The 14,237-nt window shown below is 44.7% G+C and overlaps 1 protein-coding gene across 1 annotated transcript; it reads left to right on the plus strand.

The window, feature by feature from the left end:
* Positions 1-1,720: 1,720 nt before the first annotated feature.
* On the plus strand, positions 1,721-3,663 carry BTG4 (B-cell translocation gene 4). Its single transcript, XM_009081741.1, has 4 exons — positions 1,721-1,893; positions 2,450-2,587; positions 2,760-2,955; positions 3,487-3,663. The coding sequence occupies exons 1-4, from the start codon at positions 1,721-1,723 to the stop codon at positions 3,661-3,663; spliced, it is 684 nt and encodes a 227-aa protein (XP_009079989.1).
* Positions 3,664-14,237: the final 10,574 nt, after the last annotated feature.

The following is a 14,237-nucleotide window of genomic DNA, read 5'->3' on the forward strand; positions in this document are numbered from 1 at the left end:
AGCTAATTCTGCTGTGCTGGAGGCAGCCAACAGTGAGGGAAAATCATCACAGGCTTCATAGAAAGAGGCTCAAAAATGTCGTGTGGAAATTCTTTGCAGCAATGCCCAGCAGTGGTTTCCTGTTGTCCTACAGAAAAGCATGGAACAGGCTCCTGTTGCCCTCTTGTTCTACATGGGAGAGGGAAGGAATGACTCAGAGCTTGTGCAGGGAACAAAATCCTTGTGTGTCATCCCAAGCACCAAGAGCAGAGCACATGATGAGGAGACTCTCGTGGCCCCAACACTGGGAGTTCTGTGGCAGAGCTCAGCTCCTGGCACTGCTGGAAGCTTCTCTGAGGATTCATTATCTATGCCAGGCTTTGATTTCTCTTTCATTGGAGTGGTTGGAAAGGGCCCTGTTTGTTAAGGAAGTATTTGGATGTGGGAGAAAAAGGAAGGGAAGACATATGGAGTTGGTTTGTGTTTATTACTCATTCCTTAGCACCAGTTTGTACTCAGAGCCTTGGTAAGGTTTTGTTTTTATGGTGCAGAAAGAAACTGAAGAGCAAGGAACTAACTGTGTGAGTAGAGAGAAATGAAACCCAGAAAGAGCCAGAAATTCATGGGTTAGGGTCACTCCTGCAAAGCTGATTACTGCTGTCCATTTGTGCCTGGATGCTCTGCATTTCTAACCCCCTTCCTTGGATCACAGCCTGCTCCCAGGGCTGAGATGGGAGCACTGGAGCTGCTTGGCTACAACACCCACAGCCAGTTGAAGAGCCAGTTTAAACACTCAGCTCTTTTTACCTCCATTTGCTCTTCTGTCTTGACAGCCCCTGATATTTGCCACTGGAGACACAACTTCCTGAGGCAGCAGAAGGGGAAAGGAATTCATCAGCTGCTCTCTGCCTGTGCCCAGAGAGTTACTGCTTGGAGTTTTAGGCAAGGAGCACAACTCTCATGTCTGTGTAGGAAATCTTTCACAGAGCCATGTCACAGGTAGTTATGACCCTGATGGACACTCAGAATACAGCTCTGAATCTCAAATACACCTACAAGAAGGAGCTGACACTGGAGTAAAGCCAAGCAGATTGGAAGCAGCTTTGATAGCATCATGTCAGTCAATCTCCTGATCCCCTCCTGAATCTCCTCACACCTGAAAACTGTTGCTTTCCTCAGGGCCATGTGATTTCCTGTGCTATATAAAGCCTAACCAAACTCTGGCAGAGTAGGAGAAGGTTTGTGTGGTGGGTTTTCCCCCCTTTGTGAGTGGTTCGGGTCCTTGTAGCCTTTTGGCTGTTGTCTTGGTGCCTCTTTGAAGCTGTTTGTAAAGTGTATCTGAAGTTTCCACCACCTCTCCTCTCTGACAAGGTAATGTTTTAGGTCTTGCTGTTTATAAAAGAGCTATGTAGCTTATAGGAACTGTTGGTTGTTGGCTGTAAGTGATATATAATAAGGGTTATTATATTTTGAACTCATTTTTTATGTGCTCTATTAACTTGCTTAGTGTGAGTGTCTTTTAGTAATGCATTAAATGGGTTTCAATGCCCCAAACTGCATTAATCAGCTGTTTGGCACTCAGGCCTATCCAGGCTCTGTCTCTCATGGCTTATGCAGGTCTTGCAGCATCTGTTCTTGGAACCTGCTAGTATCTTAATGTTATTAAATCTCTCTAGTGTAGTGTCTCATCTCTACTGATGACTATCCAACAGCTAAAGCACCTTGTGTGCTGCAGTTTAAGATGAAAGATGAAATTGCTGCCACGGTCTTCTTCATCACAAGGCTAGTGAAAAGGGAAGGCAAGCTGAGCAAGCACAAAGTGGAGAAGTTTGCAGCTAAGCTGACAGCACTACTGTTTGAGAAGTATAAGAATCACTGGTACCTGGACAACCCATCCAGGGGACAAGCCTTCAGGTAAGAGGATTTTGGTAGGAGAGAAGGGGAGATAGAGAATTTACATAACATTCAAGTGGCAAAGAATGGCCCTTCAGTGCCTGGAGGCTTTAAATTGGGTGTAAATGACCCAAAACTGGAACGAACTGTTTACCTATCCCTTAACTTGGGGGAAGAAATGGTATAACTGGTAAAGATACACTAGTTTTCCACAGTGTGTGTCTGTGAAGGTGTGAGTAGAGACCTGGATAGGAAATCTTAAGGCAAGGTGCCCAAAGAAACCTCTGACTCCTTGGATGCAAAATTCAAGTGGTCCTAAAGTGACTTGTGAAACTCTTGTAACTGCTTTGAAGTCTCTTATGTTCCTGGTAAAGTGAGTTTCTGCATTCTGTATTTAAAACAAAGCCTTGCTTGGGTTTACTAATCAGTTTATTAGGCTAATTGCTGGTTGGGGCTCTGAGTGAGAACTGGCACCAGGCTAAATGAGTGGAGAAAACAAGTGATGAACTTCAGTGCACTCCTGGGTGAGCAGGACCTGCAAAGCCACAGTCTGGTCTGAAATTTTGCTCTCTCCTAGATGTATAAGGATCAACAAATACCAGACCAGAGATCCACTGCTGGAACAAGCTTGTGTGGAGAGTAATGTGGACTTCAACAAGCTTGGTCTGCCCAAGGAGATGACCCTGTGGGTGGATCCCTTTGAGGTGTGCTGCAGGTGAGTTGAGCCCTGTCTGAGCCAAGTGCTCTGTAAAATTGATCAACTCCAATGCTGTTAGTACAGCCTCAGTGTCTGAAGGTGCACTCACTGCTGTCAGCTGACTGCTACCAGTAGTTAGCAGTCTGACTGCTAGTGCAGAGCAGCTTTACACACCTGGAGCTGCTTTCAGGTGTGGTGAGAAGAACAGACCCTTCGTCGTTGCTCACGTCAAAGGAGAGGAGAACCCTGAGCTCCCCCAGCAGATCAGCTATGCAGTGGAGAGAGCAGCACTGGACTATCAGTCTGGCCTTTCCTCAGATGAGGAGAGCTTCAGCAAGGAGCCTAAAGCTATCCCTACTGTCAGCAACCCCAACAGTGTGTACCAGGTGGGTGAGAGCTGGTGGTATGTGACTGCTCTGGGGGCTCAGCCTGGGGAAGAGGAGGCTCAGGGACCTCCTCACTCTACAGCTACATGAAAGGAGGTTGTAGCAAGTGGGGGTTGGCTGATTCTCTCAGGCAACTAGTAGCAGGATGAAAGGAAACAGTCTCCAGTTGCTCTAGGGGAGGTTAAGTTTGGATATTGTGGGAAAATTCTCTAACAAAAGTGTTGTCAAGCCCTGGCACATCTGCCCAGGGCAGTGGTGGAATCATCATCCCTAGAGGGATTTAGAAGATGTGTAGATATGGCACTTGAGGATGTGGTTTAGTGGTGGCCTTGACAGTGCTGGAGGAATGGTAAAACCTGATCTTAAAGATTTTTTTCCAACCTAACTGCTTCTGTGACTGGGTTGGAGCTTTGATAGGGGTTAACATCTGCTCCCTCCTGAAGGAATGCAATAGACTGGTATAGATGACCAGACCATTTTCCTCTCTTTCCCCAACCCATTCCAACACTATCTTCTTCTTTTGCTGTTCAGTTCAGTGACTACTACAAGGGTCCCATCCAGCCCTGGTCCCAGTACCTGCATAGGAAGACGTTTCTGGCTGATGGCTCATACTATGCCCAGCACAAGGGTTACAAGGTCTACAGACCCTCAGCTGCCTTTGCTGGGCCACGTGTGGACAGGTACCACTGGATCAACACCAAGAGGTAGATCCGTGGCTGGGCCTGGCCAGGCTGGTGCAGCACTGCCATGGCACAGGGTGAAAGGTTGGCATTGCAAACCTGCTCAAAATAGAAAGCATCACTGTCCAATCTCTGTCTCCAACTTTGTATACCTGAAACATTTTTGGGGGGTTTTATTGAAGGTTTTAAATGTTTTATTTATGTTAACATAAGATTTGAAAATTGATGTGTGAGACTCTCTGAGAGTTAAAAAGGAAATGCATATATCAATAAATCTGCTTATGTTTTTTTATGGAAGCTACTGATCTGCACTCAGTGCCCTTGAGGGACTGCAAAAGCTTTTGGGGGAAACACAAGTCAAGGGAGATAAGAAACATCCCCCAAGTTGCTTTGAGTGACAATCTGGTTCCTCCTGGCAAGGGCAGCTGCACTGTGAGCAGAGAACTAAATAGCACAGGCAGAAATATTGAGGGTATTCATCAGCTCATGAAGCCACTGGAGTTGTCCCTGTGGCTCCATGAGTACTGCTGGGAAAGGAAGGTTGAGTGACTGTTCTTCCCCCACTTTTTTCCACCAGAGGCTGTGGTGATGCTTCACTGGTCAGCAAATGATGTTTCATGTGTTTCAGGGTTTAGCTCTTGAGTTTGGGAGGAGGAAAGACTCTCCCCAAGCTGAAGAGCAGAGCTGAGATATGGTGACCTCAGAGACAGTGGAGGTTGGCTGGGCTGGGCAAGCTGCTTTCAGTGGTGAACAATATTTCTTGCTTTTGTTGTGTAATTGTCTCTACAGTTACTTGTGTTAATTGTGTCTGTAGCTTTTGCTGTGTCATAAAGGCAGGAAAGTGTAACTCAGCTAAAGTCTGCAGAGGTTTCAGGACACAGTGGGGTGAGACATTAGTTCAAAACTGATTTATTTAACACTAAGCAGACTAGAGTCATTCTATATTTTGCTCCTGTTCCTGGAAACTCTGACTCTGAGCTTTTACAGCAATATTTCTTTTCACCACTTGGATATAGCCAGAAATGTCAGGTCCTTAGGCCAAAGTCTTGTCACTTAAATTACTCCACTGCTTTCACTCATGATTTAATGACTCTTTGGTATTAGAAGGAAAAATATACTATAGTTAAAGCAAAAATAGAAGATTTACTTTGGCTTAAAGCCTGAGGACAAAAGCAGAGAACCAAGGCACAACCCAAGCACCAAGGCTGATATCACTACCCCTTTCTGCCCAGGCCTATCTCCTCCTCTAATGCATTGATCTGTTTGACCAAACAATCCTTCTCCAAACTGGTTATTTCAAGGTAGTAAGAAAGCAAATCTTCATTGCCTTTACTGCTCAGAAACTGGTGCTCATCCTCTATGATCTGCACCAGCTCTTCAGTTAACACATCCACTTTCTCCTCGAGTTCTGAAGGGGCCAATGATGTGCAGGTTTCCTCTTCAGAGCTGAGAAAGCAAAGGGAAAGGAATAGTTAACACTAGACAGAAGATCAAATATTAACATTGGCATTGCCACAGACTCTTGACAAGAGCAAACCAGAAATTACACATGACAGGGAAATAGGAATGGGGAATAGAAGCTCCTGGAAATTCTTCTTACTGTGTCCTCCATCCCAAACTGCCCTTTCCACTGCTGCTCAAGGCAGGAAGGAGATGTTCTCTCTTCTTCACAAGCAACTTGTCCTTTAGTGATTCTTCAGATTTCATATGGAGCAAGAAGTTCTTCATGTGTTATGCAGGAGGCACAGAAGTGGGAAAAGCAAATCAATTAAAAAGCCTTTTTATAGACTCTTTAAATATGTTTTTCATGGTATTGCTGTTGATAAATCATTTATTCTAACCCTCTGGGCCCTAGATGACTGTTTAACCAGTGGTCAAGGCTGTGCCCAGAGGGGTTTTTGAGTGTCTCCAAGGAGGGAGGACCCACAACCTCTCTGGAAAGTTTGTTCCAGAGCTCCCTCACAGCAAAGTTCAGAGTGAACATCCTGTGTTTATTTCATTGCAGCACGTGGATGGGCATCTGTACACCAGTTCTCAGTGCCATTTGTGCCAAAGTAAAGAAAATTGGGATGCTAGACTTCCATTTGGGTCTCATGTTACCTTCTCAAAGGTTTCCATCTCTGTGAGGCTCTTCACTTTCACCTCAAAGAGTTGGGAGATAAGGTTGACTTCCTCCTTGGAGAAAGGTTCCTCCTTTAGCAGCATCTGACTTAGCCCCTGAGCTCTGTCACTCTGCAGAGCTGCTGAGAGCTGAAGCCTGAGGGAGAAGGTTTCACTCAGACAAGCCTTCAGTGCCTAGAGGAGGAAAAAAAAAAACCCTAACATGACTTTGTGAAAAGCTTTGAAACCTGTTGCATCACACTGACATGTGATGGGAAGAACATTGCAGTTCTTTTCCCCTTTCCAGTGGGTTTGCCTGGTGTAACTGTGTTCTTGGTCAGGACTGTGCTCATGGAAAAGCTTTTCCTGTTGGATTCTTCCCTGTGCTGAGGGTTAGAATGGAGGTGTTGGGTTTGTCTCCTCAGCTGTTGGGGGAACAAACAGGAACTTTGAGTCACTGTTGTTTGGCCCTAGGTGGGATATTGATACATTCTGTGGTGGTTTCTCTGCTGTCTCATTGCCTTCATCCAAGGCAGAGATCTTTGAGCACTGAAAAAAGGTCTTTCTGTAACTCTAATGCTAGGTCAGATAAGAGTTAACTGACTAAAAAAGCTTCATTCTTCCTCCTGTTTATCACTGAACTTCTGCAAAGATATTAACCCTCAACACACTTTGAAAAGGGTAAATTTTTATGAGCATTATCCCTGCACAATTATGTTTGGAACACACTGATGTACCTGATAAAAAAGCCTCAGGAAGAGAGGGTTGGTGTCCTGGGTGAGCTCAGCAGCAGCAATGTGAGCCAAGCAGTGCACGAGGAGCAGCAGGAAACTCCCCACAGAGCTCAGGCAATCCCTTAGGATGAAGAGTTTGCTCTTGGAATTCTGAGGGAAAACATCCACAACTGAGACTCGCCCAACTATTTCTCTTTAGGGAACTTGAGAGCTTCAAATGAGAGCCCTGAGGAACATCCATGGGCACAAAGCAGCAGCACTTGCCATGAGGTTTCACCTTACTCTGATGTGATTCTGAAACATTCTCTATTTCTAGGCAGATTTATGGTTAGAGATCAAGAACTTCAGGAAACTTTTTCTCTACACATCTCAGTTTTAGAAATAAGTCACACTAAATAATCTGTAATTTAATTACAGCAAGGAAAATGCTGAGGCTCTGATTTCTATACAGCTGAGCCAGAGAGAATTTGGGAGCAATGAAAGTGGCAAAACTTGGAAAGGAGGAACAGCATAATCAGAGCTGAGTGAATGTGCTTTGGATCTGACCCTCAACATTCAACATGGATTTAAACTCTGTGTCCTACATTGCTCTGTTCACTTGTTCAGATACATCTGGATCTTATTAACATCTGAGGATCTCTGATATCAGTATTTTTCCTAGAAAGCTTCACTGAGAAAGCACGAAATAATTTGGCATTTCACTTCCTAATCCCAGAATTCAGTGGGTATAAAAATATTGTATAAATTGGCTAAATGTGCAGTGAACAAACCTGATAAAAGAAAGAGTTGCTGAAGGCATTGCCTGTGGCTCTGCTCTGGGGAATGCTGGAGGCAACACACAGGGTGATTTCTGGAGCCTGCAGAGAGAGGGGAAATGCTGTGTGTGCACCATGTCTGCAGAGGGAGAGGGATCTGGGGCATCTCAGCTCACTGAAGATCAGCTTTGATTTGCAGTGGGTACATGGAGCCAAAAAATCCCCCCTGGAAATGGAAACTGTTTGAAAAAAACCCTCAGAATTCCTCCTGCCAAGCTTTGTAATTAAGGAAATGAAAGTGAACTGCAGCCCTGGAGATCTGGGCACTATGGTTCTGTTGGTGTTTATTTGTTCCTGTTGGGAAAGGCCCTGGAGGGTTTAGCTAGACTGAGCCATGGTGTGCTCAGAAAATGAGGCAACTTAGAAAGGAATGTGTTCTGTCACAATATAGTGCAGTGATTTTGGGAAGACACTGTCCCAGGTTGCCCAGGGAGGCTGTGGCTGCCCCAACCTTGGCAGTGTTCACAGCCAGGTTGGATGAGCCTTGGGCAACCTGCTCTGGTGGGAGGTGTCCCTGCCCAGGGCAGGGGTTGGGGCTGGATCACCTCTCAGCTCCATCCCAACCCCTAAAATTCTCTGATGAAGTAATGAAAAACTAAAGATGTGACCGAGGAAGATGCCACCACAACTCTAAGAACTCATTGTGGATCTTGTGGAATAGGAGTTTGACTTCCAAACTCTTCTGCTTTCCTTTGAGCCTCTGGGCTGGAGAGTCTCTGTGCTAAACATCAGTGTTTAACCACTTACATCCATGTGACCCCTGAGGAACTGCAGGATGGAGATGCCATACTGAAATACCACAAACTCCCTTGGAGAAAGAGCTGCAGGATCCACTGCTGTCACTTCTCCTTCCAAGCCCTGAGGATTTGCTGGTGCTGCAAGAACAGGAACATTTCATTACTTATTGCTTTCTATTCTGGTTTTGTTTATCCCAGAGGTAGCACAGCAAAACAAGTCTATAACCCACTGCATTTCTCATCCCAGAATGTTGGTTGATATTATGAATCTCTCTCTGATGCAATATGAATTGTTATAAGGGTTAGAAGTGCTCGATACCCTTAGGAAATGCCCAAAATTTTACTCTTGGTGAAATCTCTGATAACAAAGGCCTGGAAAAGTGACACCAATTGGATGTGTTGGAGCTGATCAGCAGTAAAGTCAAATGATTCTGTTTAGTCTTTCTCCTTCCCTGGTATCCTCCAAAGAGGAGATAACTTTATGCAGCAAAATCTGTCCCAATAAACAGCTGCCTGAATGGTGAGACAAATCTTTACATGGCATTCAGTTCTGACTACTCTATGAGAAAAGCAGAGGTGAGACTCACTCAGGTCCAGCCTTGGGCTCTGCAGTATTCCAGCTGCCACTGCATGACTTTGGAGCTCATCATTCACCTCTTTCAGCAGGCCAAGAAGAACAGAGGGTTTTGTGCCCTTCATTTCATCACCACCTGTGCAAACCAAGAGAGAAATATTACTTCTCTAATCAATCCATCCCTTAGCACAGTTTTTGAGCAAACATTTCACACGTGGGAATTGTGTAGAAAAGGTGAAACAGGTGAAGAGTTTTGCTGTTTGCAGCATGATGTGGAATTCTGGATAAATACCTAAATATCTTTCTCTCCAAGACTCTTTATGCTATCCAATTCACTAGTTTTCTCACATGTCTCAGACAGTATGTGGAAGTTTGGTCAGTGAGGAATGAGTGTGTTCAATTAAAGCAAAACCCTCCAAACAAGCCAAAAATCCTCAAGTCCAAACACTTCTTCCCACAGTTCTTGTTTGAACTGTTTGCAAATACTCTCAATTTTTTCCCACCAATACATTTTTCTTGGTGAGAAAAGTTTCTCTCTGTGCCCTTAATTCTCTAGTGACTTTTTATCAAGTTGTCCAATTCCAGATCTCATCAGCATTGAGAAGGAAGGTTTTTTTCCAGCTGATAAAAACATTTCCCTTAGAACATTTCAGTGTTCTAAGCCCAGGATTGGGTTTATTACAAGGACTACATGATCCAGTGGATCATATATGGACTATATAGTACAACAAGGACCATAGGATGCTAAATCTCCTCTGTAAAATCTATGCAGGTGTCACATGTGCCTCCTGTGCTCTGTTGTTAGGAAACTGGAAGGAGGAAAAGCCTTTATGGGGTTGGAGTGAACCAAATGAGTGAAGATGTTTACCATACAGAGAAGCTGCTGTGAACTGTGGGTCGAGCAGGATGATCCTGGATGCCATCAGGTGTTCTGCCTGCCTCAGCACCTTGAGGTCTGTGAGAGGAGAGTGTGATAATTAGTAACTGCAAACCATTCCAGAGAGATTTGTGTCTGTTCATCTTAGTTTTTAAGCTTAATTGACTTTTCTCTGTAGTATTTGGGCCTGAGACATGAGTTTGAAGATCAACTGTTAGGATTAAAAGTTGCACTTTTGGCCTAGATGTCTAACTTTTGGAAGAGGTTTAAAACTGCTGAAGTGTGTTGGAATCTCCCCAAGGGGATAGGGAAGGAAATATTTCCCTGACATTCTGATAACTGTGAGACTCTTGCACCAGTTGCTGTTTCTACATCATTAAGCTAATGAGCAAGCAAACAGCTGTTTGCTTCATGGAGAAGGTGCTGGGAAAGCCTCTGAAACATCAAGTGCTTGATCACATGTGACAGTTCACCTGATCCCTAATGAAATGTTTCTCAATCCAAAGAGGAAATTCTGCGAGTTCCCAAGTAGCTGCTGCTGTTTCAAGGAAACACCCAGAGCCCTGCTAACCTAGGGATGAAACAACTCAGCTCTGCAGTGTATAAACATCATCTAGGCAAGACATTTCACTTAATTTGTGCCCTAGAAAAGGCAAATTTTCACTTCAGCATCCGAATTTTGGCAATATCCTCCCCATTTTGGGAGTTCCACCCTCACCTCTTCCCTGGTCATTCCTTCCCAAAGCATTAACACCCCCCAGGTAAGGAATCACAGACAGTCCCTACAGCAAACCTAACTTACTCTCAGTCAGGAACAAGAGGAGCTGCTCATCTGCCTTCTGGTGTGTCCCTGGAGCCCAGCAGGGCTTGGTCCTGGATGATGGAAAACTGCTGCTTTGCTGCAGTTTTTCTCTTTTCTCTCTTCCTAACATCCTTCTCAACCTCTGCAAATCTGTGTGAAAATCCTTTCCTAGGAAAGCTTTTGTTTCACTGCATCCTTTCTCTGGGTTCTGGAAGGCAAAGGAAGGAGATGGAATAGGAAGTACCTCTAAAGAGCTGTTCAACTCTTCAGGCTCTGTGAAGATGAACTCTGTGCTAGATCTGCAGGTCCAGAGCAGCAGAAAATCAGGGAAGAGCAAAACCTCCCTCCAGGAAAAGCTGGAGGTGGTAACACACTACCCTGTGCTGCTGCTCAGTGTGTGCTGCACAGCCTGACCCTGTGGCCTTCACCCTGCTCTTCTCTCCACAGAGCAAACCAAACTTTGCTCTTTCATCTGCTCTTTGCCATGTGGGAGATGCTTTGAGGTCCAGATGCTTCTCTTGGAAAGTCTGCCAGGGGCTTTGTCTTTCCCCTCCTCTTTCTTCTGCTTTCAAGGTGGCATTTTTGAGCTGTAGAGAGGAAAACTCTATTAAGTTCTTGCTTTGTTCCCTTGAACTTTGATTTTGGGCACAGTCTACTTTTGGGTCTTTGTCTTAACCCTTTCCAACTTCCTAAGGTATTGCATTCCTGATCTCTGCATTTATCCATCTCTCTGTTGTGATTCAGTGCAGGACACAACTCACCCAGCAGAGCTGCACTCATGGTCTCACCTCTGGACTAGGCACATGATGTATATTCTATTAGAAATCTATTGGAATTTGCTCTTTTCTAACCTGCAATGGATCAAAATTGCTTGACATGTTCTTCCTTGGCCCTTTATTTCCCAGGAAGAGTTTCAGCTGTTCCTTCAGACTTCTCATTTTCTGCTCTCTGAATTTCTTCACTTCATTAGTTATGATGTAAGATTCATCCCCAAACTGTTAATGAAAGGAAAAAAAAGATCCAAAACTAAAGATCCTGATAATGTTCTGGAAAATTTGTTCCTTGGGGAACAAAATCCTTTGCACAGTGACAAGAGTAATGCAAATTATGGAGCATCTTCTGAATAAAATTGAAGGGGTTTTAGCTTTATTTTTAGCTTTACCTTGTCCTGGATGAAACCTTTTAGGCCTCTGAGCATTTCCTCAAAATGTGTCTCTCTCAGCTGCAATAATCTCAGAGTCTGTGTGAATTCCAGCACTAAACACAGTGACTCTGTGTTGTCCTTCAGCAGGTGCAGAATGTCCCTGGTGTCACCACCAGCTGAGAACTCCTGAAAGACAAAATGTTCCTGTGAGATGTGTGAACCTCCTTTGGTTATTTCACTTTCCACACCACATGTTGAGGCCATCGAAGAGTCAGAGGTTTGGGAAGTGCCATCAAAGGCATTTGTTGGGTAAAACAAGTTTTTACCCAACAAGAAGTTGAGTAAAAACCTCTGGGAATTGATAAACATTTAACTTTGTTGTTTATAAACAGCCAAATAACAAACCCACAACTACTGAAAACAAATTGAAGCTTCTCAAAGGAGCCTGAAGTAAACCTATGTTAAAATGGACTGGAGGTGTCTGATTTTTAGTGGCTGATCCAAGGACACTCTGAATTCTCTTTGGCATTAAAAAACAGTATAATACTGTGTAATGTGGAGTTAGTTGTCCCATTCCTATAAACAGACACAATTCCTGAGACTTTGTATAGTTGAGTTTTATAAACCACACACTGGAGTTGCTCCAGATCCTCAACCAAACCAGAAAATCACTATTATTTGTACCATAAGCTGTTCCAGGCCTGTGTCCTCCTTTTGGCACCACAAGGCAAGCTGCTTGAGCCTGGAGCAGTCCTGGAGCACAGTGACTGTTTGCCTCAGGTGCCTCTGAGACAGGATGAAATATGCCACAAACTTCCCAAACTTCTCTCCTTTGGCCTCCTGCATCACTTGTGCTTCTTTGCTTTGCAGCTGGGAAGAAAATACACAAAGTCTTAAAGACCTGAGAGGGGAAATGTTCCAGTTCTCACAGCAGGCTTGGAAATGGGAATCCAGGGGGGGGAAATGCACCACTTGAAGAGCAACTGGATCCATCCATTTCCAAAGGAGCTTTTAAAAGTTTCCCTTGACATCATAAGACAAATAGCTGTGAAGACCCAAACCAGTGCTAAAATAACTGAGGTTTCAGTGGTCCTGTTGGTGACAGGACCAAAGCTTTAGCTGATGTACCTTTGCTTCTGTCTGTGCTTGAAGTTCCAGCCTAAACTGTGTCTGCATTTTTCTCAGTTCAACTTCTGCCTCTGTGTTTAAACCTTTCAGCAAATCTCCTTCCTGGTGATGCTCCTGGAGAAAAGCCACAGCTCTGGCCATTTGCTGTTCCTCTCTGGCCTCAACCACCTCTCGAGCTGCTTCTTCACCATTGCATTTATAGTCAACACTGTCCAGGATCCTTCTCACACCTTCTGGGCAACTCAGGATCTGAGCAGGTAAGCACAGTGATATGAGAAAATGGATTGTTTTGTAGAAATGAAGCTTTTTTCCAGCATAATCCTAACCCAGGCTGATTCCAGAGCTTTCAGCATGGGGTTCTGCCAGGCTGACCTGTGTTGGACTGTGCTGTACCTGCACATGTGCCCCAGGTTTTGGGTTAGGATGGGTTTGTGCCCTTACAGCTTTGTGAATGACCTTGAGGCTCATGCAGGGAAGGCTGGGGCATGAAAATCATGCAGTGCCTCTACCTGAAGGTTGCTGTAGAGATCCAGGACTCTGTGCAGACATATTTGCCTCAAAGCTTCCAGTTTTACTATCTTCACTGCTGAAACTTGGAGTATTTGAGTGAGAGAGTCTGGGGAATGCTCAGCTTCCCAAGAATGTGGTTTCTGTTAAGCAAAAGAAAGTAAAGGTTAGGAATTTTCTATCCCAGCTAATGACATCAGGTCACCAGGACTGGTCACATCCAATTTCCAGGGAGAAAACTGGTCCAGGGAGACCTGGAGCACCTGAGTTTCTGGAACTTTTAGGGTGTTCTGATAACACAACTCACCCCATGTAATGCCCAAGGCCACCTGTGTGTCTGGGTCACCCCTGAGGATGACATTCATTCCTCAGGTGACACAGCACGAAGAAAATGCCTCAAACTCACTTGCTGCTCAGTGAAGTCACAGTCTGGGAGTTGTGAGCCAAGAAGACAAAGTGATAACTGCTGTGGAATTTCTTCCAGGAAGTGTAGGGGCTGTTTGGGCACTAAGTCTGGGCTGAGGCCTGAGTGTTTGACTTCTTCCAGCTGTCTGTGGTGCAGAGCTAGTCCAGCCTGGTGGTGATGCTCTGCCAGTTCTTTGAGGAGTGAAACCTTTGAGCCTTCTGTTCCTTTACTGCTCTTCATCCCCTGGAACCACAGACACCCCAACTGAAACACCTTCATGATCAGCAGCATCAAAGAAATGAGAGCTGAGTCAGACTGAGCTTGAGGTGTGGAAAGCACAGGCAGAAACTGGGACCTCCAGGCTCACTGAAGCACCATCACTCACCTGCTTTGACCCAAGAGTTACTGAGTGAGGCCTTTGCCTCTTGTGCCTTCACCTGAGAGAGCAAAGCTAATTTAGGTTCTGTTGTGCTTTGTGATAATCAGAACAGAAGATTTCTTGCTTCTTTAATCATCTACTTTCTGCTTCAATTCCTTTTCTGAAGTGATTGGGAAAATTGAAAGGAATTCAAAAGGAAATGGAAAACTTTCTTTTTTCCTGTGTACCAGCTGAGTACTCCAAGAAGATGCTATGCCAACCTTACCCAGTTTCCTCTGTGGTATTCCTTTTCCTTAGCCTTGGATGATTCATAAAGGGAAAAGAGAGTGTTCATTTCCTCCATCAGCAGTGACAGTTCCAGGTGTGCCCACTCACAGATGTGCTTCTCAAAGAGAAACC

Source organism: Acanthisitta chloris, unplaced genomic scaffold, assembly GCF_000695815.1.
Source record: "Acanthisitta chloris isolate BGI_N310 unplaced genomic scaffold, ASM69581v1 scaffold27569, whole genome shotgun sequence".
NCBI lineage: Eukaryota > Metazoa > Chordata > Aves > Passeriformes > Acanthisittidae > Acanthisitta > Acanthisitta chloris.